At 50.3% G+C, this 26,680-nt stretch overlaps 1 protein-coding gene across 1 annotated transcript in view; it reads right to left on the bottom strand.

Moving 5' to 3' along the window:
- Positions 1-26,680, bottom strand: part of LOC146831383 (ethanolaminephosphotransferase 1-like) — a 363,147-nt gene that overhangs the window by 176,625 nt on the left and 159,842 nt on the right. The window contains exons 6-7 of the mRNA XM_085605667.1: positions 22,718-22,826; positions 3,667-3,715 (exon numbers count right to left, since the gene is read on the bottom strand). Coding sequence (XP_085461793.1) covers positions 3,667-3,715; positions 22,718-22,826 — 158 coding nt within the window. The remainder of the gene's footprint in view (positions 1-3,666; positions 3,716-22,717; positions 22,827-26,680) is intronic.

Raw genomic sequence — 26,680 nt, 5'->3', positions numbered from 1 at the left:
CTACCCCTGAAACTTCTGTCTGAGGGCCTGGAGCACAAAATGGTGGCCACCTGTGACATCACCAGCATCCACTGGAACCTGCTAGCACCTTCCAGAACATTCCAGAACCCTGTGACAGTTGGAGGCGGTTTAGAATGTTGGGAAGCTAAGACAGAGAGTTGGCAGTTGGAGCTGGCAGTTGGCACCTGACTGGTGAAGAGTGAGCAGCACAAACTTGAAGGAGGAAGGAGTGAAGCAGCAGGGGTGGAAACTTGTGCCTGGAGTGGGGTCCATAAACCCACCCTTGATACTAGTCCCTACTGACTGAGCCCAGCCTGGAGCCCTGTGCGGGAAGAAGTCAGAAAAACCATCCTAAGGACCTGGACAGCAGGAACAGGCCTTAGAAACAAGAGAACAGCAAGATCCTGACCTGGAAACTGGTTTCCCTGAAGTCCGACGTCGAGTAGCCTAAGACCTGGAGCCCGAGGTGGAGAAGCGGCGCTGACTGGAAAAGCAGACGTCGTACCCGGAGCCGCCAGAGGTCGAGAGAGGGCGCCGTCAGAGGTCGTGAGGAATACCAGAGGTCGAGGAGGAAGTCACCCGAGGTCGAGTGAGCGGCGTCATCGGAGGAGTGAAGTCTGCCTCCGGAGTCGTCGGAGACCGAGGTGAAGTGTAACGGAGGTCGGGAGTGAGGATCGCACTCCGGAGTCGCCGGAACCTGTGGGAATCGTGCCGGAGGTCGGGAGTGAGGATCGCACTCCGGAGTCGCCGGAAATCTAAGGAGAGGAGCACCGGAGGTCGGGAGTGAGGATCGCACTCCGGAGCCGCCGGAAGTCGACATCGAGGCAAGGCCGGCCGACGTCATCGAATCCGAGGTCGCCATCGGACCGGAGCCGCCCGAAGTCGACATCGAGTAAAGACTGCCCGACGCCATCGAATCGGAGGTCGAGATCGAGCCGAGGCCGCCGACATCGAGACCGGAGCCGCCTACCGGCGTCGTCAAAGAACTGACATTGTGCCGAGGCCGCCGACGTCGATCTGGAACCGCCTCACGGCATCGACACGACTCCAGCGGCGTCGGAGCATCAGAAAAAGGGCAGTAAGTGGAGTAGAGGGCGCCTAAGGCCCTGTGGAGACCTGAGAGACTGCTCTAAGGGGCTAGGGAGGTGCTGGAACCAACCTGACTGTGCCAGGGGTGAACTGGGACTAATCTAGAGAAGTTGTGTGGAGGGAGAGAGCCAGGTCTCTGGAATTTCCCCCCTTTATCTACCTCAGTTTAGGCCTCAGCCTTGACCAAGCCAGGGAGTAGACACCCCCAAGCCTTCCACATCCCCACAAGCTGTGCCTGGGCCAAATCAGCCCTTAGGAATTCAAAAGTGATCTGATTCCATGAGTGTCACTGTCAGCTTTTAAGTATTTGTTTGGGGCATTGTATTTATTGTATTTAACCTATTTATTGTTCCACTGTATTTATTGGTCCACAGTATTTATTGATGCACAATATTTATTGGTTACAGTATTTATTGCCTCAGAATATTTAATTGCCTGTCTGTATTGCACTTTTATTTATGCCTTCAGTATTTATGATCACCCCTATTTATTGAATCAGTAAGCCAGTATTTATTTGTCCTGCACTTTCTAAAAAGTTTGTATATTGTGATTGTTATTTATTTTCTCCAATCAGCAACTAAGAGAAGAAGCAGATAAAGAAAGTTATTTTTATAATTTTTACGGTGTAGAGTCGTTTTTGGAACGGATGCACGCATGGTTATTGTTTGGGTATGTTGTATGCTTAGCACGGAGCCTGATTCCTGACCACTCGAGCCAAGCTACCACAGTGTGTCCGGAAGACCACCACCACCCCTTCTAGTGTGGGAGTGGTTTTCCAACACTCCTTTACACTTGAAGAGTGGTGGTGTTCTACGAAAATATGGAGTTTCTAATATCAATTTATAAGAATATCAACAACAGAATATCAACTACATCATCAAAGTACATTTACATATCTAACTGCAGATTTGCTAATATTATCTTCACATCTACTTATCTTGAGGATATATTTCATCACGATAAGTAGACCTGGAGATAAAAATAATAAATCCATACTTTTTTATGTACATACTTTGATGATATAGTAGAAGGTAACGTTCTGCTATTCTCATTCTTGTGAGATAATGATTTTGCCCTTGGTAATCTGACATACAACTGACTGCGTTTGTTTGTGTTTTTGTATATAAAGTCTGCAGTGCTGTTGCTTCATTGATGATTAATGTTGACACAATGTCTTTCGTGGGTTGACTTTTTGTGTTTCTTTCAAGATCCCATTTTATTGTGCTTGACTTTTGTTCATTCCGAGTCCCAGTGACTACACTGAGCTAGTGACTGCCATGTGTGTCAAAGTAACTAAGTATTTACTAGTAAAGAAGCAAGTGAAATGTGAAAAGGAGAATGCATTAACATTCGGCAGCAGTAATTACATATGGGCATGGTAGAGTGTTCCTTGAACGTTGAACATAAAAGCAACAAATGTTTAATTAGAAATATAGGGGTCTGATCACAAAAAAGTAGTGAGTATACTCAGCTTTTTTTATCTACATCTGACTGTAGCTTTACAAATTTTGGGAATTCACAGATTTCCCAAATAATCCAAATAGAATGATGGACTTTGGGAAATTACATAATTTCCTTGTTGGGGATGCTTCACTCTGGGGGAGGACTTGGCAAGGGGAAACGGATTCCCCATTGCAAAGGATCAACGGTGTTTCCCTTTTTCGCCATGGGGGAAAATTACTTTTTTCTTGTGGAGAAACCCCATCCCCCGCACCCTCTACAAATCTGGGGGTGATACCCTTCCCATCCTGAAAAAGACAGAAGCACATGGCTGAAGTAAAAACACAACACTTTCCAGGTTGGAAAGGGGAAATAGTAGTAGTTTGTTAATGGCTATAAACTTCTAATGTAACTACAATGCGGAACACCCAGAAACGCCTTAAATTCCACCCCTTGAATGGGATTTACAGGTAGTGCTTAATTTGAGCCGGTGTTTTCCAGTGCTCGGCACCGGCACTTAATTGTGGACACTGGACCTTATGACAGCTGCCACATTGTGGCGCTGTTTGTATAATTTAGAGGTGAGCAGAACAGCAATTGTTTAATCATTCAGTATACATTCAAAACAACTAACATTTAAAGCTTTGAGGTCCTAGAATAGGCTGAATTGACACACTTGTAGCAGTGTGCTGGTTAGCAGTTGTGCAGGCACCGTCACTGGCAGCGCTGGCAGGGGCAATGTGTGGTGCAAGCTGCAGAGACCTCTTGACTAGAGCCCTGGTTCTTATTTATATTTTTTTACAAACTAAGCACTGACCGGTACAGAGATCCCCGCACTCATGGTGGACAGTTAATTACGTGTAATAAATGTGTCGTAGTGTACTGCTTTCAGTCTACACATGCGATTATTAAATGGCTGTAGTTTCCCCAAGGCGTCCGCCAACGTCTGCTTTAAAAATGACATTGGTGCGGTCCCTTTTAAAGACTATGGGGCAGATTTACAAGCCCCTTGCACCACTTTTGCGTCACTTTGAACATGGGAAAAGTGACGCAAAAGTGGCGCAAGAGGCTTGTAAATATGCCCCTATAAATGTCACGGTACGTCACTTGCTTACGCGCCACTTGAGACACACTTACATGAATATGTTGTACATCGTCTGAGGAACGGAAAGAAATATGCCGCCACCTGGAAAGACATAACAGAGAAGTTATAAGAAGTGATTAACAACCGGCATTACATCAAGACCTGGCCTTTGTCTACGCTTGGATCTTTCTCATCACAGGAAATACATTTTTAATCGATTGCACTGTAATGAAACCTGAGCTATGTTTTGTGCTTAAACGCTTTTGCAAGATGGCGCAGGATGACGTCATTTGTAAACCTTGCATTCCAGGATCCTCTGATTAAAAGAGGTGCACAATAGTACCCCAAGCTAAAAAATAGCAGCCCCGGTGTCTGCATTTCATTATGAGATATTACAGAACGTTGACTCCTGAGGTTAAGTCTTAAATACCCGTCCAGCCATGTTGGTCTGCATTTTAGTTTATATTTGGGGAGCTAATACTAATGGATAAAACGGTGGTGGGGGGAAAAAAACAACACAACAAAGAGCTTCTTCTGTTTTATTTCACTTAATGCTATTTCGATATTACACATGGAACTGCGGCGCCAGATCTGGCGCGTGAAATGTGCTCAACAATGTGTGCACAAGCGCATGCTGAAAGGACTACGGGGCGTATCATCAAGGGCTGGCAATATAATTATCGCCCCTTTAGCGTCCGTTTTCGGGTGAAAAGCGGCAATAATTGTTTCCCATTATTTACAAGGACACGCTAGCACGTGTTTCCTTGATTCAGCTCCAGTTTTGTTCACGCCTCGCTTTGCATCTCTAATGAGATGCAAAGTTACGCGTTCCCTGCGAAAACATATTGAAAATGATCGCTAACGGTCCTTCTCCGTATTTACAATACGGCCCAGAATACCCATAGCGATATTTAAACCCGCGCTAACGGCAGTTATCACCGTTATTGTACGTCTGCATTTTTCCTGACTAACCTATCTTTGAGATGGGAGGTGGATTGAGTGGCTAAATCCACATCTCCCTATCAGCAAGGATTCTCCTATCGCTGCAGGATTATCGATGGATTCCCAGCGATAATCCGGCATTTCGCAGCTATCGCCGGATTTCACATTGCCGTGGAGATAAGCGTTGTAAATAACGCGATATCTCGGTGATCTGATCCGGTGATAGCCAGCGTTAAGCTAAATCGCACTTAGCGCGCCCTGAGATCTTTATCGCAGTTCGTTGCTAATATGCTCCATGGAAACTTCCAGAAGCCGAGGTAAGAAGTATATTAGGCCTCTCTTACCTTAGTACAATTCCAGATGCAGACGGCACACCCAGTAAATGCCAAGGGCCTCATTTATGAAAACTGTTGCATCATTATGTGAAAACAGTGATGCAACAGTTTTCACTGCACCCTCCTTGCGACAGGATGGATGCGCCGTATTTAATGCACGGCGGTCCATGTCGCAAGGAGTTACAGATACTTCAGTATTTCTGACAAATCTCCTGGCACAAAAGTGGCGCATTTCTGGGGTGTGTCTGAAACAGACGCAAACCCCAGCAATGTTTCCTTTCACATGGGACAATCCCCATGTGAAAGGGCCTGCGTCAGGCTTACGCCTGCTGTGAGGCAGGCGTAAGTTATTGACGCAGTAACATCCTAGAAGTGGTGCACTGAAATCTTATAGATTTCAATGCACCACTTCCACAAGGCTTTTTGCGGGGTAACTCCCACCCTGCATACATTATACCTGACGCAGGTATAATGTGGCGCAGGGGTTTACGAAGTGACGCACCTGCTTAGATGTGTCACTTTGAAAACAGGGCGCAACATGGCGCATTTTTAAGCCACCGGTGCGTCACTAAAAGTGATGCAACGGCGGCGTAAAAGTGTTGCAAGGCCTCATAAATTAGGCCCCAAACGAGCTGGATTCTGTGATTATCAGGCGCCTAACTTGTGCGCCATTCCAATTTTCAGACTGTGGCATTAGGTGCTAATTGGTCGCAATTCCCTCTGTTATGTTATGCAGATTTGTAAAGCGCTTTCCCTTGTTATGTTATGCAGATTTGTAAAGCGCACTGTGACCCGGGAGGGCATCCTGGGGCTGTTCCATGGTGCGCAAACTCAAGATGTGCACTTTTTGACTCCTTAAATTGTGCTAGGTTTTAAATGGCAAAAGCATGCGGGAAACATACTTGGAGAAGTGTCCAAGTTGTATCCCAGACTCTAATGCAAACCAGATTTTGCACCCAAAGAGAGAACAGCGCCCAGGTGCAATTGAGCCCCCCCCCCCCCCCCCCCCCCCCCCCGCACGCCATTACTCACAAGGGGACCTGGCCGAGGACCAGAAGGGTCTTTCAGATTCGGCGGACCCCCTAACAGATGGTGTAGTTGAGCCTTCTAGGTCCCACTAAAGAAAAGCATGAGGTGTTCACTGTGTGTTGCCTAACACAGCACAGCACGGTTTTGTGCCAGGCAAGTCACTCTGTGCCCACGTCCTGGACAAAACGGGGGCACGCACAGTTTATTTGTTCTGCGCCCCCTCTTTCATAATGTGGACAACAGTTCAAAGAGCTGTCCTCATCCTCAAGCACTAAACATCTCTGAGCCCTAAAAATCCCTTACTACCTCTATACATAACTCATTGCGGAATAAAGCGAACAACCCAATAAATGTATTATATTGTTTATTTTATTTGTTTTATATGTATTGGTGTTAATGACTCCCCAGGTAAGGATTAATCTTCTCTCAATTATAAAATGAAACTACCCTGTGGCATCAATACCTAGTCAGGTTCCCAGTCTATCCCTAATACCCATTCAAGTGATGGTCAGTTCAGGGACCTGTATTTCAGAGCCTGTCTGCTGCCACAGTTAACACTGTACAGTGGCAGGCAAACCCACAGGTCTGGGGCACCCAGAAGTGCCAGGACCAATCAGGAGATGGCTCCAGAATGGCTTGGGCTATCAATACATTTCCAACTGCCCTGGAATCAGAATGATACCAAAGGGGATGATGGACGGAGTGCTTGAGCAAATCAAACACTCACCCCCAGTCAACTGATCAGGGTTTAATCCATCATCATTCTTTAGCTCACTCCACCACCCCAGTTCATCAATTGTGTGTCTTCTGCTTTACCGCCCTAAGTGCGCCAGGTATGCCCAGACATGGGACCTGGGCTCACTGTGCCACTGGAATCAAGCTATCCTGGCTGAAGAGGGCCGAAACCCCAAAACCGGTCCTAGGATGCTTGTTTCCGGTCCAGTGAGGACCTGGCTTGGCAATTCGGCCTGGAATGTTCCCATGAGGCACAGGGTCAAGACTGATTTGTATATGGCCAGGTCTAAACTGGAGTGGCATGGTGAGCAAAAGAATGATGGATTTAACCCAGATCTCTTGACTGGGGGTGAATGTTTTGATTTGTTCTGCATTCCGTCCATCAATTGTGTGTCTTCTGGAATCAGAATGGCATCTTCTAGAAATCTCAGTGGGTCTCAGGCCAGGGTGAAGCTGGGGAAACCTCAAGACCGCGGGGACAACAAAAGGTAACAATACAGTTGCCCATACACAGGAAGGATCAATGACAAAGCAGGTTAGGGACAGATGATGTCAATTCACTTCTCCTAATCCCAGATGTCATTGTGGAGTTCATTTTTGGCCTGGTCGGCTGGTTGAAGATGACACTGTGGGGCATATTTACAAGGGGATTGCGCCACAGGAACGTCACTTTTACGGACGTTCCAGTGGTGCAATGCCCTGCACCATATTTACAAAGTGACGTTAAGCCACTTTTTGTGGCTTAGCACCTCTTTGTAAATATGGTACCCTTTCATGCAGGTATCTCCGTGAAAGGAGCGTGCAGTGGGTGTTACTGTTGGCGTTCCACCGCAACACCCATTGCTGCCACCGATTTGGAAGGATCTGTAAATCTGAGGCAGCACCAAAAACCATGCATTAGCAGGTGTTAGTATGATGCAATGAGAAGAAATACTTTTAGATCTCCTTATTTTTGCTTTTTCTCTGTGTGCTGCATCTGGCAAAACGCAATTTATGATTGTTTATGTGAAGGAAATAGCAAATTGCCATTATTTAATGATTGTTTATGTGCAGAAAGGGACACCTTCCTGGACATAAACAATCATTCCCTGCAATGCAGGTACTCTTGCACTATGGTGCAAGGGTGTCTGTGTTGTGCTAGGCAGCTATTTTTATCACCAGTGCATGGGAAACATGGGTGCGACAGGTATAATGTATGCAGGGTGGGCATGCCGACACAGAAAAGCCTTTTTGAAGTGGTGCAGTGAAATATATGAGATTTCACTGCAACACTTCCATGGCGTCACTGTGTCAAATCTTTACACCTGCTTGAAGCAGGCGTAAGTGGTGACGCAGGCCTTTTCACATGTGACTTGCCCCATGTGAAATTCCACATTGCTGGAGTTGCGTCTGTTTCCAGACACACTCAAGCAATGTGCCATTTTTTCACCAACAGATACGTTAGGATTCCTGACATATCTGTAAATCCTTGCGACATGGAGTGCCATACAGTAAATATGGCGCATCCATGATTTCGCAAGGATTGTGCACTAAAAAGTGTTGCATCACTGTTTCACCCCATCGATGCGACCTGCACTTTGAAGATATTTACTTCTTTAGCTGTGGTGTTTTTCATTTGTTCGCTCCTCACAGCACCTCAAGCATTTCTCCAGATCTTGCTTTCGTACTCAGGCAAAGCCACCAAACACGAAGGAGGGTAACCCTTTAGAAAACAAGTCTGTCTTAGTAGGTCCTTCTATGAAGGCAATGTGAGAGTTCATTCACAGCGAACATGAAGATTGTTGGGGTTCTCACACAAGCCTTACAAATGGAATCCCAACATGCACTATCATTTTTGCTTATTCTGGCAAATTACAAAATGTAGTTACTTAATATTAGATATTTTGTATTCTCTCTGGTCTTTGACCAAGAGCAAACTGGTGCCTCTGGAAATTGCTAAGCATGTTCCAGAACTGACGTCCCAAGCTGCTGATAGGTTACTGCCACACCGTAGTATCAAGTACCAGGATAATGCCACGTGATGGTTGGATCTAGGGGTGATGTTGCAGTGAGATATTTTGCTTCTACAGTGATGTCACAATACAAAAGTCTGTTCCCTGGAGTGGAGTGATTTCACTAACAACTGGTTTCAGGAGTGATGACCACAATCTGACATACAGTTCCATAGACAATGTCACAGTGTGGTTTCAGGTGATATATTCAAGAACTTGATTTCAAACTATGACACCCCTCAAGGGACTTGGCTTCAGACTGAGTTATCACTCCAGAAACTGGACCTAAGCCTGACATCAGTATGATCTAATATCAGACTGTTATATCACTCTCGGACAGGGTTCTCCAAAGTCTGTCCTGGCGGGCCGGATCCATGCCAGATTTTAGGACAACTACATTTATCTAAATGGGAATATGCTACAAATATGGCATGGATCCGTCCCTCCAGGACCAACTTTGGAGAGCCCTGCTCTAGGAAGCTTACTTCAGACTGTGTATCATTCCAGGAACTGGAATTCAGACTGTTAACTCACTCCTGAAATCGGACCTTAGATTATGATAATAATTCATAAATGTAATATGAGAATGTGACAGTCCAGGAACATGATCTAAGACTATGGGACTGATTATGAATTTAGCGGTCTTCCCGCTGGACTGCTGCCATTGCCGTCCGTGAAGACCGCCAAGCCTTCGGCATTCCTGCCCGCCTGATTACAACAGTAATCCAGGGCTGGCAGTGTCATGATGGTGGGAATGTTTGACTCATAGGAGAGCCTAAAAAGCATACCGCCACAGTGACAGCGCCACCAGCACACCCATGCACTGTGTGGGATGCACCATGTTGCGCATACCACACAGTGCACGCACTAATAGGCACTTTTGGGATGGCACATCATGTACCCCTGGCACGCACCCCCATGGGCAGATTTGCTCAGGTGCCCTGTTAGAGGCCCCTTTACATATCTTTCTGCCAAGGTGGAAATGCAGGTTAGAATCTTTTTGGTGGTGCTGGCACCGGCACAGCTGCGATTCCCATTTGCTTTCCCCACCGCGTGATCCTGGATCCTGGTGGTGGCAGCGCCCCCACCAATACTATCGTAATCGGGTGGGAGGCCTGACCAAAGGTGGCGGTTGGACCCCCATCTACGGGTACGGCAGTCCCAGAAGTGTAGTACTCGTATTTAGACCCACAGGGCCCGATTCACAGAACTAACTTAAGACAAAATCCTAAACTTACTACCATTTTGGTATTCACAGAAGGCACTTACTCATTTTGGTATTCACAGAAGGCACTTACTTATTTCGGTATTCACAGAAGTTAGGAGTCCTAACTTTAGGACTCCTAAATGCCTTCTGTGAATACCGAAAGTCTTAAAATTAGTCTTAAAATCAGCCTTTACCAAATCGCAAAGAACCTCCCTTTGGGCTAGCGGCTCTAGTCCCTAGTGCCCGTCACTGTGGCATAGCTACTGAACCCGCACCTCTTCAGGTGCCCCCAGTCTCCATTGACTAGCCTTGGGCCCCACGAACACCTAGCCATCCCAGTGCCTCTGGTGGTACAGAACAACCATTAAAACTGACCCTTGCCAGGTGCCAGTCTAAACCCCAAGAGACTGGAAAAGTAAGTCATGTACTTACCTGCTGATGCATAACCCTGCTTTTCATTTCTTAGGATTGCATTGCTTTCAAACTGTTGCAGCCAACCGTCTACCTGTTTCAAGTACCCAGTGTTAATATTTCTGATTAACAAGCCTGAAAGTATTTCCTGCACATGCAAAGTATTGATTGATACTATACCAACCTGCTGCCAGTAATCTGAAAGTATTGCAATTGAAAAGTACTTACTTGCAACTGAGTTCAACTTGGTTCCTAAAAATATAGTAACTAAAGTAATATTTCTTTTTTAAAACATTGGCCTGGAGTCAGTCATTGAGTATGTGTTCCTGCCTTGTATGAGTGTGTACAACAAATGCATTCACACTACCCTCTGATAAGCCTAACTGTTCAGCCCAGCTACCACTATATTGAGAGTAGGTATTATCTACTTTAACTTCTGCCATACCTTAGGGGACTCCTTGAACGCTATGCACACTATACCTCTTTTTGGTATAGTATATACAGAGCCAGCTTCCTACACCTGGCTCACCTCTGCATCAGCTCCTGACATCGTCACAACAGCACCCATCAGCTACAAGAGGAAACACCTGCACCATCACCGATAACAAAATCACTCCGATCATGGAACACAGCTCTGCACCGTCGACAAAACCACCATCAAAAGCAACCTCGCATACAGACTGACAGGACCACGAACCAGTCACAGCGATGCCATTGCTGATTTCATCACCCCGCTTGCCATCAAATCCGAACATTGCAACTTCCACCTGGACGACCCGACTGACACCAACTCCACAGATGTCCTGGAAAGACTGGACAACATCGGCCACAAGCAGCTGGTCACAGACCCCACGCACAAAATAGGATCCACACTGGACCCCATCTTCACGTCCAGCAACAGAACCAGGTACTGCCACACCTCAGAACTCACCTGGTCGGACCACTCCATCTTACACTTCATGCCAGGACCTCTCCTCACTGTCCCCATCTGCCACAGTGCCCCCTTCAACAGCTGGACCAAGGTTACTCAGCACCAATGGACCAATGCCCTCAGCATCGCACAGCCCAACGTCACCACAAACTTGGAGCAAGCAGTACAGAACTTCAACGTCTGGATCACCAGCAATGCCGACCGAGTGGCTCCCACCAAACCAGCCAAAACGCACAGACCTAGCAAACGAGGCAGCTGGGACACCCTAGAACTCAGCACATTGAAGCGCTGGTGCAAACAACTGAAAAGAAGATGGCGCACCAACAAGAGCCACACCAACTGAGCCACTTTCAAGTCAGCCCATAACAACTACCACAGCCAGCTCAAAGCTACAAAAAATGGAAGCCCTGATTCACTGGATCGAAACTAGCGCCAACCATACCATGGAACTCTTCACCATCGTCAGAGGGTTCACCTGCCCATCTGCCACCGAAAACTCGATCCCTCCTCACAGGAACTCTGCAACGCCCTCACCGACCACTTCCACAACAAGATTGCAACCATCTATAGAAACTTTGATCCCCAACTCTCCAGCCTCTTCAGCATCCCATCGACCACTACTGCAACCATCCGATCACCGCATTGGAACAACTCAGCACACTGAACACTACCACTTTTATGAACTCCATCTACTCAGGAGTTCCCACTGACCCACTCCCCCATCCACTTTTCAACCTCAGACGAGATTAGATCAGCCACCAGCTCACCATCATCCTCAACACCTCCACAGCCAAAGCCACCTTCCCGGATGCCTGGAAACATGCAGATGTGAGCCGTCTCTTCAAGAAACCCTCTACAGACCCCAGCAACCTCCAAAATTACCATCCTATCTCACTGCTCCCATTCCCCAACAAAGTCTTGAAGAGGCCTTCAACCTCCAACTCACCAAACACCTGAAGAGAAACAGCTTACTGGACCCTTCCCAATTAGGTTTCAGAGCGAACAACAGCCCCGAGAAGCCCTGGTCGCCGCAACAGATGACATCCGCACCCTACTTGACAGAGGAAAATCATTCGCCCTGATCGTGCTGGACCTCTCTGCAGCCTTCGACATTGTCTCCCACCAGACCCTTATCAATCGACCATAGCAGATTGGAATCACACACAATGTACCCAGATTGATGACATTGTTTCTCAGAGGACGCACCCAGAGAGTCATCCTCCCTCCCTTCAATTCATAACCCAAGCACACCATCTGCAACGTCTCCCAAGGCTCATCCCTCAGCCTAACCCTCTTCAACATCTACATTACACCACTTGCAGACATTGTCAGATTGCACAACATCAACATCAGCTCCTACGCCGACGATACTCAGCTCGTCCTCTCGCTCTCATCGGACCCCACCACCACAAAGACCATATTCCACATCTGGATGAAGAACATATCAGCCTGGATGAAGGACAACTGCCTGAAGCTCAACATGGACAAAACTGAAGTTCTGATCTTTGGCAGAATGACTCCTGGAGGCTGTCAGAATTCATACCTGCACTCACCCCAAAAGACCACGCCCACAATCTCAGAATCATCCTGCACAGCGAACTCTCCATGAAACATCAGGTCAGCGCCTTCTCCTCAGCCTGCTTCCACATGCCCTACAAAATCTTCAAGTGGCTGTCCATCAGCACCAGGAAAATAGTGAAGCAGGCCCTCATCATCAGCTGACCAGACTACGGCAACTCACTCTATACAGGCACAACCGCAGAACTCATGAAAAGACTCCAGACAATCCAGAACGAAGCAGCCAGACTGATTCTCAATCTGGCCAAGAGGACCCACATCACCCAGCACCTGAAGGACTTCCCCTGGCTCCCTGTCCAGAAGAGATGCTAATTCAAACTTCTGACCCAAGCCTACAAAGCCCTCCACAACCAAGGACCCATCTACATGAACCACCCCCTGCATTTGCACCTACCTCTCAGAAACCTCCGCTCCGCACACCTCGCCTTCGCACAGATACCACGCATCCGCTCCAGCTGCTCCGGAGGATGCTTCTTTTTCCACCTCACCCCCAAATCCTGTCACGCCCTCCCTCTTCACCTCTGCACTTTACCCTCGCTAACCCACTTCAGGAAGGGACTCGGTACCTGGCTCTTCAACTGATACCTGCAGCACAGCGCATGGATACCCACTCTGGTGATAAGCAGCGTTATACAAATACGACTTGATTGACTGATTGATTGATATTAGAGATGCTGTTAGTTTCTTTATGATTCTGAGAGTTATATGAAGAGCCTTTCCCTTTCCCTTTAGGGATGCTATCTGTTACATTTATGATTATTCTGTATCGGAGCCTTATCGGCATTTTTCTGCACTTTTTTGCAGTGCCTAATAAAACCCTTTATATATTTATTGTTCCACAATTCAGTTATTGAGTGGCCACAGTCATTTTTTACAACTCTGCTTAACTGATTTTGTGGGTCAGATGTAAAAGAAGGTGGTGACTCTTATAGCGAGATCAAGGGTGCAGGAGCCAAGCTGCCGGAGGTCAATTTTGGGTTGAACGAAATATTGGGGTACAGTACAATATTGAGGTTCGGGTGCCACACAGGTTTGCTATAATTTCACTCAGGAGTTCTTTCTGTAGCAGTGAGCAAAGATTCATATGGTAGATAAAATGGGAACTGCTGTTTTTTTTTACCACCCCTTTAAGTGTACTTACCTTCGGGGGGCGGAGCTAGCCGCGGCCATGGTAGACGTGTGAGCGTAGAGCTCCTCGTCCCGGTCCCGAAATCATCCGACTAAACATCCTGTACAGCGGAGCGGACAAGTGTACTGACGGGGGGTCCCCTCCTACACCGTGCTGCCTCACCTGTGGCATCTGGCGGTGACCGGCGGTGTCCGGAGAGCTGACAACAGCGTGGGACACATTGCGTGACGAACTGGGCCGCGAGCCCTGGGCTGTCCTTTAGCGCTCCCTGACGTGCGTCGCACGACGTGCGGCGGAGTTGGAGGGGGCGGACCCGGTCAGCCCGGCCCTTCGGTTGTGGAGCGAGAAGAAGGTGGAATCGCGCCGCTGACTGCACCGGAGGTGGGGACGGCGGTGTGCGGATCTGTGGGGGGTGAGGATCGCGCAGTGCTGGATCTCCCCCCCCCTCCTGTTGGATTGAGGCTTGCACCACCCGGCGGTGGCAGCTTGAGGCGTGTGGAGCCACTGGTGCCCTTGAGGATCCTTACTCGCTGGCGTAGTGTGCGGGGGTGAAGCGGACCCCGCGGTTTCCTCTGTCTTGGAATCCTCCTGAGGAACACCCGCGTTGAACAGCGGGGGAGACACTGGGGTTTGGCGGACAGTGGCGGGCCTCCCCCCCACCCCCTCTGACTCCCTTGGGGAACTGCTCCGGCCGCGTCCCTCCCTATGGCCGCCTCGGACCCCCGCGGAGCGGAGTGAGTCACTTGCGGGATGAAAGACAACGGGGGAGTACAGGGGTGAAGAGACCAGGCCCCCGGGATGCGTGGGACCTCACAGTATTCCTCAGTGGTGGCGCCCTCCCCCCTACTCCTGTGGTGATTTCCCAGACCGGCGGAGACTGCGGCGAGATCCCCGCAAGCCCTCGATCTGCGCTGGCCCTTGTCCTTGCGGCGACTTCCTTGGCTGCCCCTTGATTAGCGGGGTGCTGGTTCCTGCACAGCGGATTGAGTAGTGGATGGCGGCGGGGGCACAGGAGGCATGAACCCCTGACCTGAGCGGCGGCCTGGCTGCGTGATTTGGGGAGCCCTGTGGAGCGATCGTCTGGCCGGGGGCGGTCTGCTGGCGCGGGCCCTCAGTGTGCGGACCTGGCTGATCACAGTCGCTGGCTGCCACCCCAGGGGTAACCCCCTGGTACCGAACTGCGACGGAGCGAGTGGAGAGGCGTGGAGCATCAGCCCTGGGCGAGGAGAGGCACCCCCTGCTCGGGCCTGCGGTGGCGATCGTGAACCACTAGAGGCGGCGACTTACCCGGGACCCAGCGGCCTAACTGGAGACTGCAGCTGTGAGGTGAGCATAAAGCGGTATCGCGACCCGGAGTGTCCTGCGACTCAAACACTGGTGGGACGTAGCGGTGGCCCCTGGTGATTCGCTTCGACGGAGCCGCCTGCTGCGTGGTCCCCCTTGGATCTGGAGCTTGTTTCGGAGCAACGAGATCGCGGTAGCCTCTGGCCCTCAGCATCGCTATGGGCAAAGGTGATAAGACCCAGCCAAAACTGTCCTTTGACCCCCGCAAACCGAAGGGGCCCGAGATGGCGACACCGCAGCAGCCTGCCAGCGGGGCTGCCTCGGAGAGCGCTATGTGCGCGGACATCAAAGCAATGTTGGCGGCAATGGAAAAGGGGCTACAGGGCAGTCTGACAGCGATAGACGCCAAGCTTGATGCGCTCACTTACCGCATGGACCGTATGTCGGAGCGGGTGGACAAGAACTCGGAGAGGCTGGATACGTCCGAACAGAGAATAACGCAGGTGGAGGAGGCTCAGACGGTATGGGATTCAGACCGCAGGCAATTCAGTAAGCTGCTACAGGTCATACAGGACAGGTCGGAGGACCTGGAGGCCCGCTCGAGGAGGTCGAATATCCGCATAACGGGCGTGGCGGAGTCGACGCACACCGGGTGAATGGAGCTCTTCGTGGAAAAACTGCTGCGGGCCCTGCTGGGAGAAGACGTGTTCTTCCCTATATTTGTCGTCGAGAGAGCCCATCGTTCGTTGGGCCCACGCCCCAAGCCTGGAGCACCCGCGAGACCAATCATAGCCAAGCTGCTGAACTATAGAGAAAGAGACACAGCCCTGCGAGTGGCAAGAGAAAAGGGGAAGTTGCAGTTTGAAGGGATGGACATCTCCATCTATCCTGACTTCACGGCAAAGGTCCAGGAGGAGCGTAGGCAGTTTGCACCCTTCGCGATTTGGGCCTGGACTATGCTATGTTATACCCGGCGAGGCTCCGGATCAACAGACAGGGACATTCGCACTTCTTCACGGACCCGAGGGAGTTGCAGCGATCCCTAAGGGAGTGGTCTAGGGAGCGGCGGGATGGGCCCCAGAGCAGCATTGACACTCGTGCGGAAGCCTCCAGTCTAGAGGAACAGGACTAGACTGCTGGTCGAGGCCTTTAGCTGCGGGCGGCCGTCCGACTGGGGGTCGCTGGCTTGGCGGGGGAGCTGCTGCTTCCCTGGCGGAGCTATGGCTGCTGGAGCCGAGCGGAGGTGCAAGAGACTGAGGCCACCCCTGAGGACCGCAAGGCCGCTGCTAGGTGAGAACTCTTGGACTTGTTGGGGGCGCCCTGGCGTCAGGGCCCTGGACTCGGGGGGGACCGGGGGGGTTGATCTGCGTGCGCTGGCTGGTCACCAGCTGTATAGCTTAGAGGCCCTTATCACTAAGGGGTTGCTGCTGGGGCGTTTCCTGGCGATCTTCGTGCAGGCAGGTTTAAGAGATAATTGGGCACTGACCTAGATGTTTATGCAGGGGCACCTTGGGACTGGCGGGCTTGCCCTGCTGGGTGGGGCAGCTCACTCCTGACGGGGGTGTTGGGGACTCCCCTAGAACCACTGGAGGGAAGGAGATCATAGTTCGAGCTGTACTGAGATTTGGGGCAAGGGTGTGGGGGCAAGTCCACACTGTGGCCTGTTAAAAGGTTAGGGTAGCTGTACTCGGCGACCTCTGCCCCAGCGCTGATTGCTTACATGGCCCCTTTGGGGGCTGGTTTGGGGACGGTTCTATGTGTTTGTTGTGGGGTAGGGAGGGGGGTAGGAATGGGGTCCTGTCTGGCCAGGTTGGGGGTGGTCGGCTGTGGGAGGCGGGTAGGGAAGTTAGGGGAACGTTCTAGGGTTGGGGACTGGGATCCACACGGTATGCTGAGAGGCACGTCTTTTGTTTTATATCCGTCTGGCTGTTCTATGTTGTCTGGCGTTGAGTGGTGGGCGGGGGTCCCGCTCGGCCCTTCAACGGCAGAGGTTGCGGCATGTTTCTGCAGGGATGACTGGCGTCGGAGAGCTGATGGGAGACACTGGTGAGGTGGCTATTAGGGCATTGACATGGAATGTGAGGGGGTTGAATGATTTCCGCAAACTCAGGAAAGTATTGAGTTACCTCCACAGGCATCACATAGACTTGGCGCTAATTCAGGAGACCCATCTCCCCCTTACTAGTAAAATGTTATTGGCGAAGGGGCTGACGGGTAACAGCGTGGCGGCGGGCTTTACGTCACATTCCAGAGGGGTGGTCACATGGGTAAACCCACGATCGAAACTGCGATTGACGTTGTTGACCGCCGACCCGGACGGGCGATACTTAATCGCGCGGTGCGTTGGGAAGGGACATGACCTAATTGTAGTCAATGTGTAGGGCCCCAATTACGATGCTCCGGAGTTCTACGGCGCGCTGGCGACACAGTGCCGGCAATACGCGCACGCTGGCATGGTGTGGGGAGGTGACTTTAATTTTACATTCAACCCGGACTTGGACCGCTCCTCGGGGCGGGTGCGCAGTCCGGCGGCTGCCGCCTTGCATATGCGGGCAGAACTAACTAGACTTGATATGATGGATGTCTGGAGACACCGGCACCCAGGTAAAGGGGGATTCACGCATTACTCGGCGTTTCATGACGTGCACACCAGAATAGACTATTGGTTAATGTCGCGGTCTCTGATTGCGGTCGTCAGGGGGTGCAAGATATTACCGCGCACTCTGTCGGACCACTCCCCCCTCCTTTTGGTGCTGGCTGCCCCGCTCCGACGAGTTCCGCCGTTCACGTGGAGGCTACCGCCTTACTCACTATTAGACGAAGTGTTTCGGGGGGAATTGGCGGCAGACATAGAATCCTTCTTCGAGTTACATTCAGGTTCAGTCCAGAGTTTTCAAACGGTGTGGGACTCGTTTAAAGCTTATATTCGCGGTGTAGCTATGTCAAAGCATTCTGGGGTGCTTAAATCCATACGGCAGCGGCTGGGGATCCTGGAGACGCAACTTGCGCGGTTGGAGGAGAGTCAAAGGGTTTCCGCGGATCCCGAGATAGTAGAGCAGATTCAGAGCCTGGTCTCCGAATTCAATAGTGAAGCGGACCGAGAGGTGCAGCATATGGGAAAGTATGCCACGGCCCGTACCTACGGGGAAGGCGAGCGCCCGGGCTCCTTACTTGCGGGGATACTCCGAAACGCTAGGCGACCCCTGGTTATCGACGAACTTGTCACGGCTGCGGGCGATGTGATTACCGACGAGACGGGTATTATAGACAAATTCAGGACCTATTAAACTGGACTGTATCAGTCTAAGTCCTCCCAAATGGAGGAGGAAATAGAAGACTACCTCAGTTACATTAAAATGCCCTTTCTGACTAACTCACAGAGGGAGTTCCTGGCGCTGCCTATGCAAAAGGACGAGATCCTAGAGGCTCTGGGGAGTATGAGGGCGGGCACCGCCCCGGGAGTGGACGGGCTGACGGTGGCCTTTTATAAGGCCTTTCAGGATCAGCTCCTCACGCACCTTATGACTCTCTTTGATGATATATGTCTGGAGGGTTGCATGCCTGACACGATGCGAGAGGCTCTGTTGGTTACTATCTTAAAGCCCGGGAAACCCTCTAATCTGTGTGGTTCCTATAGGCCACTCTCCCTGATAAACGTTGACGCCAAGCTATACGCTAAGGTCCTGGCCACGCGCTTAGCACTGCTGGTGTCGGAGCTCGTGGCGCCGGAGCAGGCGGGCTTTGTCCCATCCAGGAACCTCACATATAATATCCGCACAGTCCTTGGGGTCATGCAACATGTGCGCCCAGAGAGCAAGGCCTTAGCGCTTTTTCTGGATATGGAGAAAGCATTCGATTCTGTGGAATGGCCGTTTATGGTGAGGGAATTGAGGAAGCTTGGACTGGGAGAGCCTTTTCTGCAGATGCTGGGAGCATTGTACTTTAGACCTACTGCTCGCCTACGTCTTGGCGACCGAGTCACGGAGGCATTTGAGATCTCCAGGGGGACTAGGCAGGGTTGCCCTCTTTCCCCACTCCTATATGCGCTGGTAGCGGAACCTTTGGCGTGCGCAATAAGAGAATATCACAGATGTGAGGGCATTAACTTTCCCTCCTATAAGATTGGTATTTCTACCTATGCGGATGATACGTTGTTGTATATCCGCGACCCGGAGGAGAATCTCGCTTCCATTTTGCGAGAGGTGGTCCGGTTTGGGGCACTGTCGGGCCTCAAAGTGAACTGGAACAAATCACTAGCATTCCCGTTGACTCCGGCTACCTTGCCGTTCCCTATGGAATATCCCTTACAGTGGACAACGGACTCAATCCGTTACTTGGGGATTCGGCTCCACAAGGACCCGGATGTATTGCTGAGGGAAAACTACGGAGCAGCATACTCCAAACTCGTAGACGATGTTGAGGGGTGGATTAGGCTCCCTTTGTCGCTGATGGGCAGAATAGCTGTCATGAAGATGGTCGTCCTGCCACGATTTCTGTTCCTCTTTAACAACATCCCTATAGTGCTCTCTAAGGCCTTCTTTGCACAGTTGACTCAGACCCTGGTTCGGCTGGCCTGGGGTGGTAAACAACCTAGAGTCCAGTGGAAAAGTGTTGACGCTTCCCTATGAGATGGGAGGACTCGGAGCCCCGGATCTGGAGAGATACTACAGAGTGGCGCAGGCGTCCCACCTGCATATGTGGATACATGCCCGTCCAGATGTCCCGCATGTGCTACTAGAGCGCCTGTTCGCGGACCCGCTCCCTCTACCAGCGACGGTCTTCCAACCGGTGGATCGTAGAGTTGGACTGTTGGATTCACTTAGAGCCACAAACCACGCATGGCATGCGTTAATGAGGGCGCAAGGCCGAGAACTATTGTATTCCCCGTTGATGCGGGTGGAGTGGGCGGTGTGGCTCCCCCCCCTGCGGGAAGCGGGAGTGCTGCAGGCGCTGAACGACTTGGGAGTTGTTAAGATGGCGGATTTGTTCCGGGACGGAGTGGTCAAAACGCTGGAGAGTATTGGCTCAACTCGGCCCGAGATCACATTACTCCAGCGCTTTCAATTTCATAGGGTCCGTAGTGCGCTGCTCGCTCTGTTGGGGCCGGGCATGGCGGAGCCCCCGTAAATCCCGGAACTTACCTATGTTATCAAAACTGCGGCACTGTCCAAACTAGTTTCGACCCTCAAAAAACTCGGTGATCAGCACAGTGCACACCAGGGCTCTGCAGCAAGACGAAACTGGCAGACCGACCTAGAAATGGACATCTCGGATGAGATGTGGAAGTACTGCTGCGCTAGCACCAAAACGGTCTCCTTAAATGGTCGGCACCGGCTGGTACATTTTAAGTTCTTGCAGCGGGTCTATTACACCCCTGAAAGACTGTATCGGTACGGGTTGCGCCCCACGGCGGAGTGCGAGCGCTGTCATATCCCGGTGGCTGACTTCCTGCACATGGCCTGGCTCTGCCCAGGTGTGGCCCGGTTCTGGATGGCGGTGTTTCGGGAATTGAGCCGGATACTGGAAACGGAGATCCAACCAACCCGGCATTGGCGTTGTTGGGCTATTCCAGGCCCCTCCCGTTGGCACTGCGACGTCTGACAGATATGGCGTTCTTGATCGCGCGGCGTGTCGTGGCGGCCTTCTGGATGAGGGGGCCGCTCCCTACTAAGAAACGATGGGCCAGAGACATGCTGTATTGCAGCACGCAGGCGGAGACGTATAGCGAATTGTTACCCCCGAAGGGGCGTCCCAAGAACTTTCGGGCGCTGTATAGAACGTACCTGAGCGCCAGAGACCTTGAGACGGTTGGTAGGGGGGAGACGCAGAGCGAAGACCCTGGTACTCACAGGGGGACGTAGGGAGGCGCGACACAAGAACGGGACCCCGTTGTAGCATGATGGTGTGTGATGCCGGAGCTTTGCCTGGGATGGATGCTGGTTGGTGGAGGGGGCGAGGGGGAGCTCCTCGGTTGCGGCTGGCGCCTCTTAGGTGAGGTCATGTGGGGTGTGAATGTGGGTTGCTGGGTTGAGAATGGCCTGACAACGGAAGACGCAGAGGCTGGCCAGTACTGGCTACTAGACTTGTGGAAGCGTGTCCATGCAGAAGGAACGTGGATGGAGATAGCGAATGTGTGGTGGGTGGGGTGGGTGGGTGGGAGTTAAGATATGGTTACAAAACTCAGGAACTATACCAGGTTCATGGGAGAGAGGGGACGGCACTAGGCATGACATATGGACGCGCCGAGCTGTAGTATGGACTGGGGACTAATACACCTTCCATTCTCAGAAGTCATTCAGTCTGGACAATAGTGTGTGATTTTATTATTGCAACGCCGCCGGTCCTCCGGGATGTCGGCTGAATGGCCGTGTAAGAGATGCTGGTTCCGTTCTGATGGTCTGTAGGGGCATCCCATTGCAATGGGTACCCGCGGGATCTGATTTGTTCATTTACTATGTCTCAATAAAGATTTTAAAAAAAAAAAAAAAAGTGTACTTACCTTCGATGGCTTTGTATGAAACTCATAATATCACACGTATACTAAACATGGTAAGTGTCTGCCAAGTGTTGTGCAGATCTATAAAACTGTGACAAAGTTATTAGGAAATCAATTATTTCCCCTGCTCCATTTACCTTTTCCACTTCTTGTTGGATCTGTATGAAACCTGAGATCCCTGCACTGGGCTTAATATATTAGGAGCCTTCCAAATGCCATGTAGATTGATCATACACTCCCAAAGATATTATTATATGAAATAATTATTTTCCCTTTCAACTTTGACCCCTGAGGGATCTGCCCAAAGCTGGAAATATATTTATTTGCGATCTGTGCACTCATCTAGCTCTTTTACGGGTAAGTCCGCTTTGTGCTACTTGCGTGCTTTTGGGCTGTCACCCCTGACCCAAAGTGAAAAATACTGAATATCCAAGCACACATCCTATCATGTCTCCCAAACAGCACTGCCTATCTGATGCCCAATACGACCTTCTTGTTTTTAAATAGTTAGTTTTGAACTTTTTGAAATGATATCTAATGACACTGAAGAGTAATCATTCTTCTTCACTTGTAATGATTGTAACCATGTGTTTTATTTGCTTCTGTGTCCCAATTTACGTTCTTCAAATCAGTATATGCATCCATGCCCCATATCCCCAATGCATTTCGGACCCCAATTGGTCCTACTCGCTGAAATTTGTTTAATCTTCCCTAAAACATTGGGAGTACCAAACGTGATAACCTCTCCTTGCCGTGGACTGCCTATGGATGGCCTGACTCAGCTTGCCAAGTACCGGGCCCGCCGTTCCACCCACAATCTGGGTACCGCCGGTCCGCCTGCAATATGGGTCTGGCACAACCCAACATGCAAAGGCTTCAGAGATGATTCAGATGAGAACCTGCTTAAGTCTACTTCATCAATCTAGATGTCTTCTACTCAAACAACTCAAAGATGAGACAAAGTAGAACAATTAAAACGTGAGAGATGACATAAATAAAGGGATGAAGTCTTAATTCCAGATGTTAGGGCACTCACCTAAAACCATGGCTGTTAACAGGTCAAAGAAGTAATAGCCAAAAATCAAAGGTCTGTGCAAAGTATCTACTCCAAAAGCTGCAGTCCACAGGTACACGACTACTAGTGTCTGTGAAGAAAAACAACAAAACACAGGTTGTATTCCAGATGATGTGTTTGCAGCCTGTCTGCGCCCCATGCTTCAGTGGTGAATTAGTGACTTTATGTTGTAGAGTTAGGGATAGTTCATCATCTGCTCTTAACAATGCAAGCAAATGAATAATGCTCCTTGTGCAGACCAGTGGCACAAACAAATGAAAAACTTTAAAAAAGATACTGATTACATTTGTTAAAGATGTTAGGAACATTTTTGTACTATATAATGACGCATCTTTTCGGTTAATACATTTTGCAAGAGTCAATTGTGCTTCCGGCATGTTATGTCGCCCTTACCAAAATAGTGCCAAACATAAACTGGGACGGGTAACAGCGTATAAAGAATCACCTATGCATAATCCTTAATGGACTTTTCTAAAAACAGATAATCGTGGCTCCACTTCAAAAAAGTCACACTCCACCACCTTGGTATACTCTCCACAACTTCCACTTCAAATTTACAAACCAGCATCACAGAATTGATGAATTGTACTGAATAGGTTACATTGTCAGTAAAGTTACTAAGCTTTAAATTGAGAGATGAAAAAAACTTCGCTTTTTCTAGTATTAAATAATTGTAATGAAACTGACATTGTACTTGTTGAGTATCCAGTGAATCAAATGTCATATTTTGAAGAAGGACTTTAGAGATATTTAAAATGATGTTTTGGATTTTCGTTAATTGCGATATTTGAAATGTTTGAAATGCACTTTAATGTGAAGTAAGTTTTCCATTTTGTATTGTAATGAATGGATGCCTTTAAAAATTTGTAACAGCAGCTATGTGTCACGTGATTAAGACTGAGGGCGGTCGAAATGCGTCGTATCTTTCTCTGCGGATGCCAGTAAAAACTTCAAACTTCTGGTAAAGAACTTGTTGGTGTGGCTCATCATTTCTGAAACTTAGCAATTGAGTCTGGAAACCCGAAGGACATATATATATATATATATATTTCATGCTCGGAAGGTTGCCCCTCAGTTCAAGCCGCACTCGAGTCACCAGTTCCCTTGTAAAAGCCTTTATTGGTATGGACAGAAACGCTCTCCAATCATTTGGCAGTTGCTGACTATTACCAGCCTAACACGTTTCGCATTCTCTCTTCCTCAGAGGCAGTAAAAAGTCAAAAGAGTGCATGACGGTCTTTTATTTCCTAGTTCGGCAATATCGTACGCCCCTCGTTGGGCTGCTCTGTGTGAGACAATACGTAGCTTCATGGGAAATGAAGTCCAATATGAATCCCCAATGGATGCACTCTCAGTCACTTGTGCAAGCCCTCCAGTGGGCCTTGAAAAACGTGTCCGTCCTCAATCCACAACCAATGCTCCACGAAGCAAACCCAGCTGTTGCCGAGTTCCGTACGAGGGTGTACGATATTGCCGAACTAGGAAATAAAATACCATCAATTCATTAGTTGCTAAGAAAATCAAAAATAAAAGTTTCGATATTTAGAGGTGCGCAGGATCCGCACATCCTCCCGATCACGAACTGCATTCTAATTGGCTGTTAACACTCCAAACCAGGAATTGTTGGGAGCCATCTTGTGCCTCGGTAACCGAGGCACAAGAAAACAGAAAAAGAAACACAAAAACAAAGAAAAGAGGACAGGGTAGAAACACCCTGACCCCCTAGGCCTGCTCAGGGGGTCCCACAAGGACCCCCTGGGCCCAAAAAAGCTTTTTTTTTTTTTTTTTAATCGGCGAGATTCGCGCACCCACCGCGAATTTCGGCCGAGAATTTTTAAAAAACGAAGCGCAGACTCCCGAGCTTCGTTATTATTTATCCCCCGGGTGTGCCAAGTCCCGGGGGCATTCACAAATGTAATTGCGGGGGCCCAGGGAGGCCCCTGCAGCCCTGGGGACCGCCACCCCCTGGGGCTTCTATTTAAAAAAATTAAGACCTGTGTGGTGGGGCCACCTCCCCAGAGCAATAATATTCAAAATAGGGGGTCCGTAACGGACCCCCGAGTCCTGGGGACCACCACCCCCTGGGGCTGTGCAGTAGGTAGGAGGGGGGCCACGCGCCCCCCCTCCTGGAGCCCTTGATGGCCCAGGGGACCGCCACCCCCCATGGCCTGCTCCTGCAGTGTCCTGGGGTGCCCACCCCCGGAACACTGCTGTTTGCAATGACAGGGCTGGATCCTTGCGGCTCCCGCCCTGTCATTGCAAACTGCTTTGCTTCATTGAAGCGAGAGCAGGGAAGCCTGCTCTCGCTTCAATGAAGCAAAGCAGATTGCTTTTCCACAAGGGGAGCTGCATGTTAGCAGTTCCCCATGTGGAAAAGCAATGCCGGCTCCCGCAGGATGCGGGGAGCCGGCGGGATCGTGGGAGTATTGGGGCTCCCCCCACGGTCCCCAACAATGAGGGCCAGCCTCGAGGGATCGGGTCCCCGGGGCTAGAAGTGGTCCAGGAGGGGGGCCATGCGGCCTCCCTCCCCCAAAAATTAAAAGAAATAAATTAAGGCCAGGCCCCAGGGGATGGGGTCCCCGGGGCCAATAGAAGCCTCAGGAGGGGGGCCACGCAGCCCCCTCCATAATTAAAGTTGAATATGTATGTGGCCATGCCCCGTGGGAAGGGGTCCCCGGGGCTGGAATTGGCCACGAGAGGGGGGCCCACGTGGCCCCTTTCCCGTTCAACTTTTTATTTAAATGGGGGTAAGGCCCTGTGGGATGGGGTCCCCAGGGCCCAAAAAAAGTAAAATGGAGGGGGGCCACGCAGCCCCCCTTCGAAATAAAAAAAAAAAACACGGGGATCGTGCCGAGGCCCCGCCCCCTCCTAGCAACACACTGCAAATGCGCCCTGTGGCGCGTTTTACAATGGGGAATTAATTCCCCTTCAATACTGTCCAGGCCACGCCTCTTTTGACAGCTTTCTGCAACGCAGCACTGTGGCGCTTACAGGAGGTACCTTGTGGGCTAGTTGGACCCCAGTGACCCTCAGGATTCAAGGGGACTTATTCTCACAACTTAAAATGCGCCACGGGGCGCGTTTGCACAGTGGTGGAGGGAGGGGTGGGGCCTGAGGTGACATGTGTGTGAACACACCCTGTGGCGAGATTAAAGTTGGGGAATTCATTCCCTTTCAATCCTGAGGGCCCCTGGGGGCCAACTAGCCCACCAGGTGCTTCCAGTAAGTGCCACTGTGCTGCGTTGCAGAGAGGTGGTCCAGGCCACGCCCCTTTTTACACCTCTCTGCTACGCAGCTCTGTGGCGCTCACTGGAGGTACCTGGTAGGCTAGTTAGCCCCCAGGGGCCCTCAGGATTGAAGGGGACGTTATCCCCCAACTTAAAATGCACCACGGGATGCGTTTGCACAGTGGTGAAGGGAGGGGGTGGGGCCTGAGGTGCCATGTGTGCAAACACGCCCTGTGGCGTGTTTAAAGTTGGAGAATTAATTCCCTTTCAATCCTGGGGGCCAACTAACCTCAGGATTCAAGGGGACTTAATCCGCCAACTTAAAATGCGCCACGGCGCGCCTTTGCACAGTGGTGAAGGGAGGGGGCGGGGCCTGAGGCGACATGTGTGCAAACACGCTCTGTGGTGCGTTTTAAGTTGGGGAATTAATTCTTCTTCAATCCTGAGGGTCCCTGGGGGCCAACAACCCCACCAGGTACCTCCAGTAAGCGCCTCTGTGCTGCGTTGCAGAGAGGTGGGCCAGGCCACGCCCCTTTTTACACCTCTTTGCAAAGCAGCTCTGTGGCGCTTACTGGAGGTACCTGCTTGGCTAGTTGGACCCCAGGGACCGTCAGGATTCAAGGGGACTTAATCTCCTAGTCCCCCAGACCCCACTTGCAGCCTTTTTCTTACAAGTACTTTTTCCATTGACTTAAGC

The sequence above is a fragment of the Triturus cristatus genome, chromosome 5_1, assembly GCF_964204655.1.
Source record: "Triturus cristatus chromosome 5_1, aTriCri1.1, whole genome shotgun sequence".
NCBI lineage: Eukaryota > Metazoa > Chordata > Amphibia > Caudata > Salamandridae > Triturus > Triturus cristatus.
This window is presented reverse-complemented; position numbering and strand designations above follow the sequence as displayed.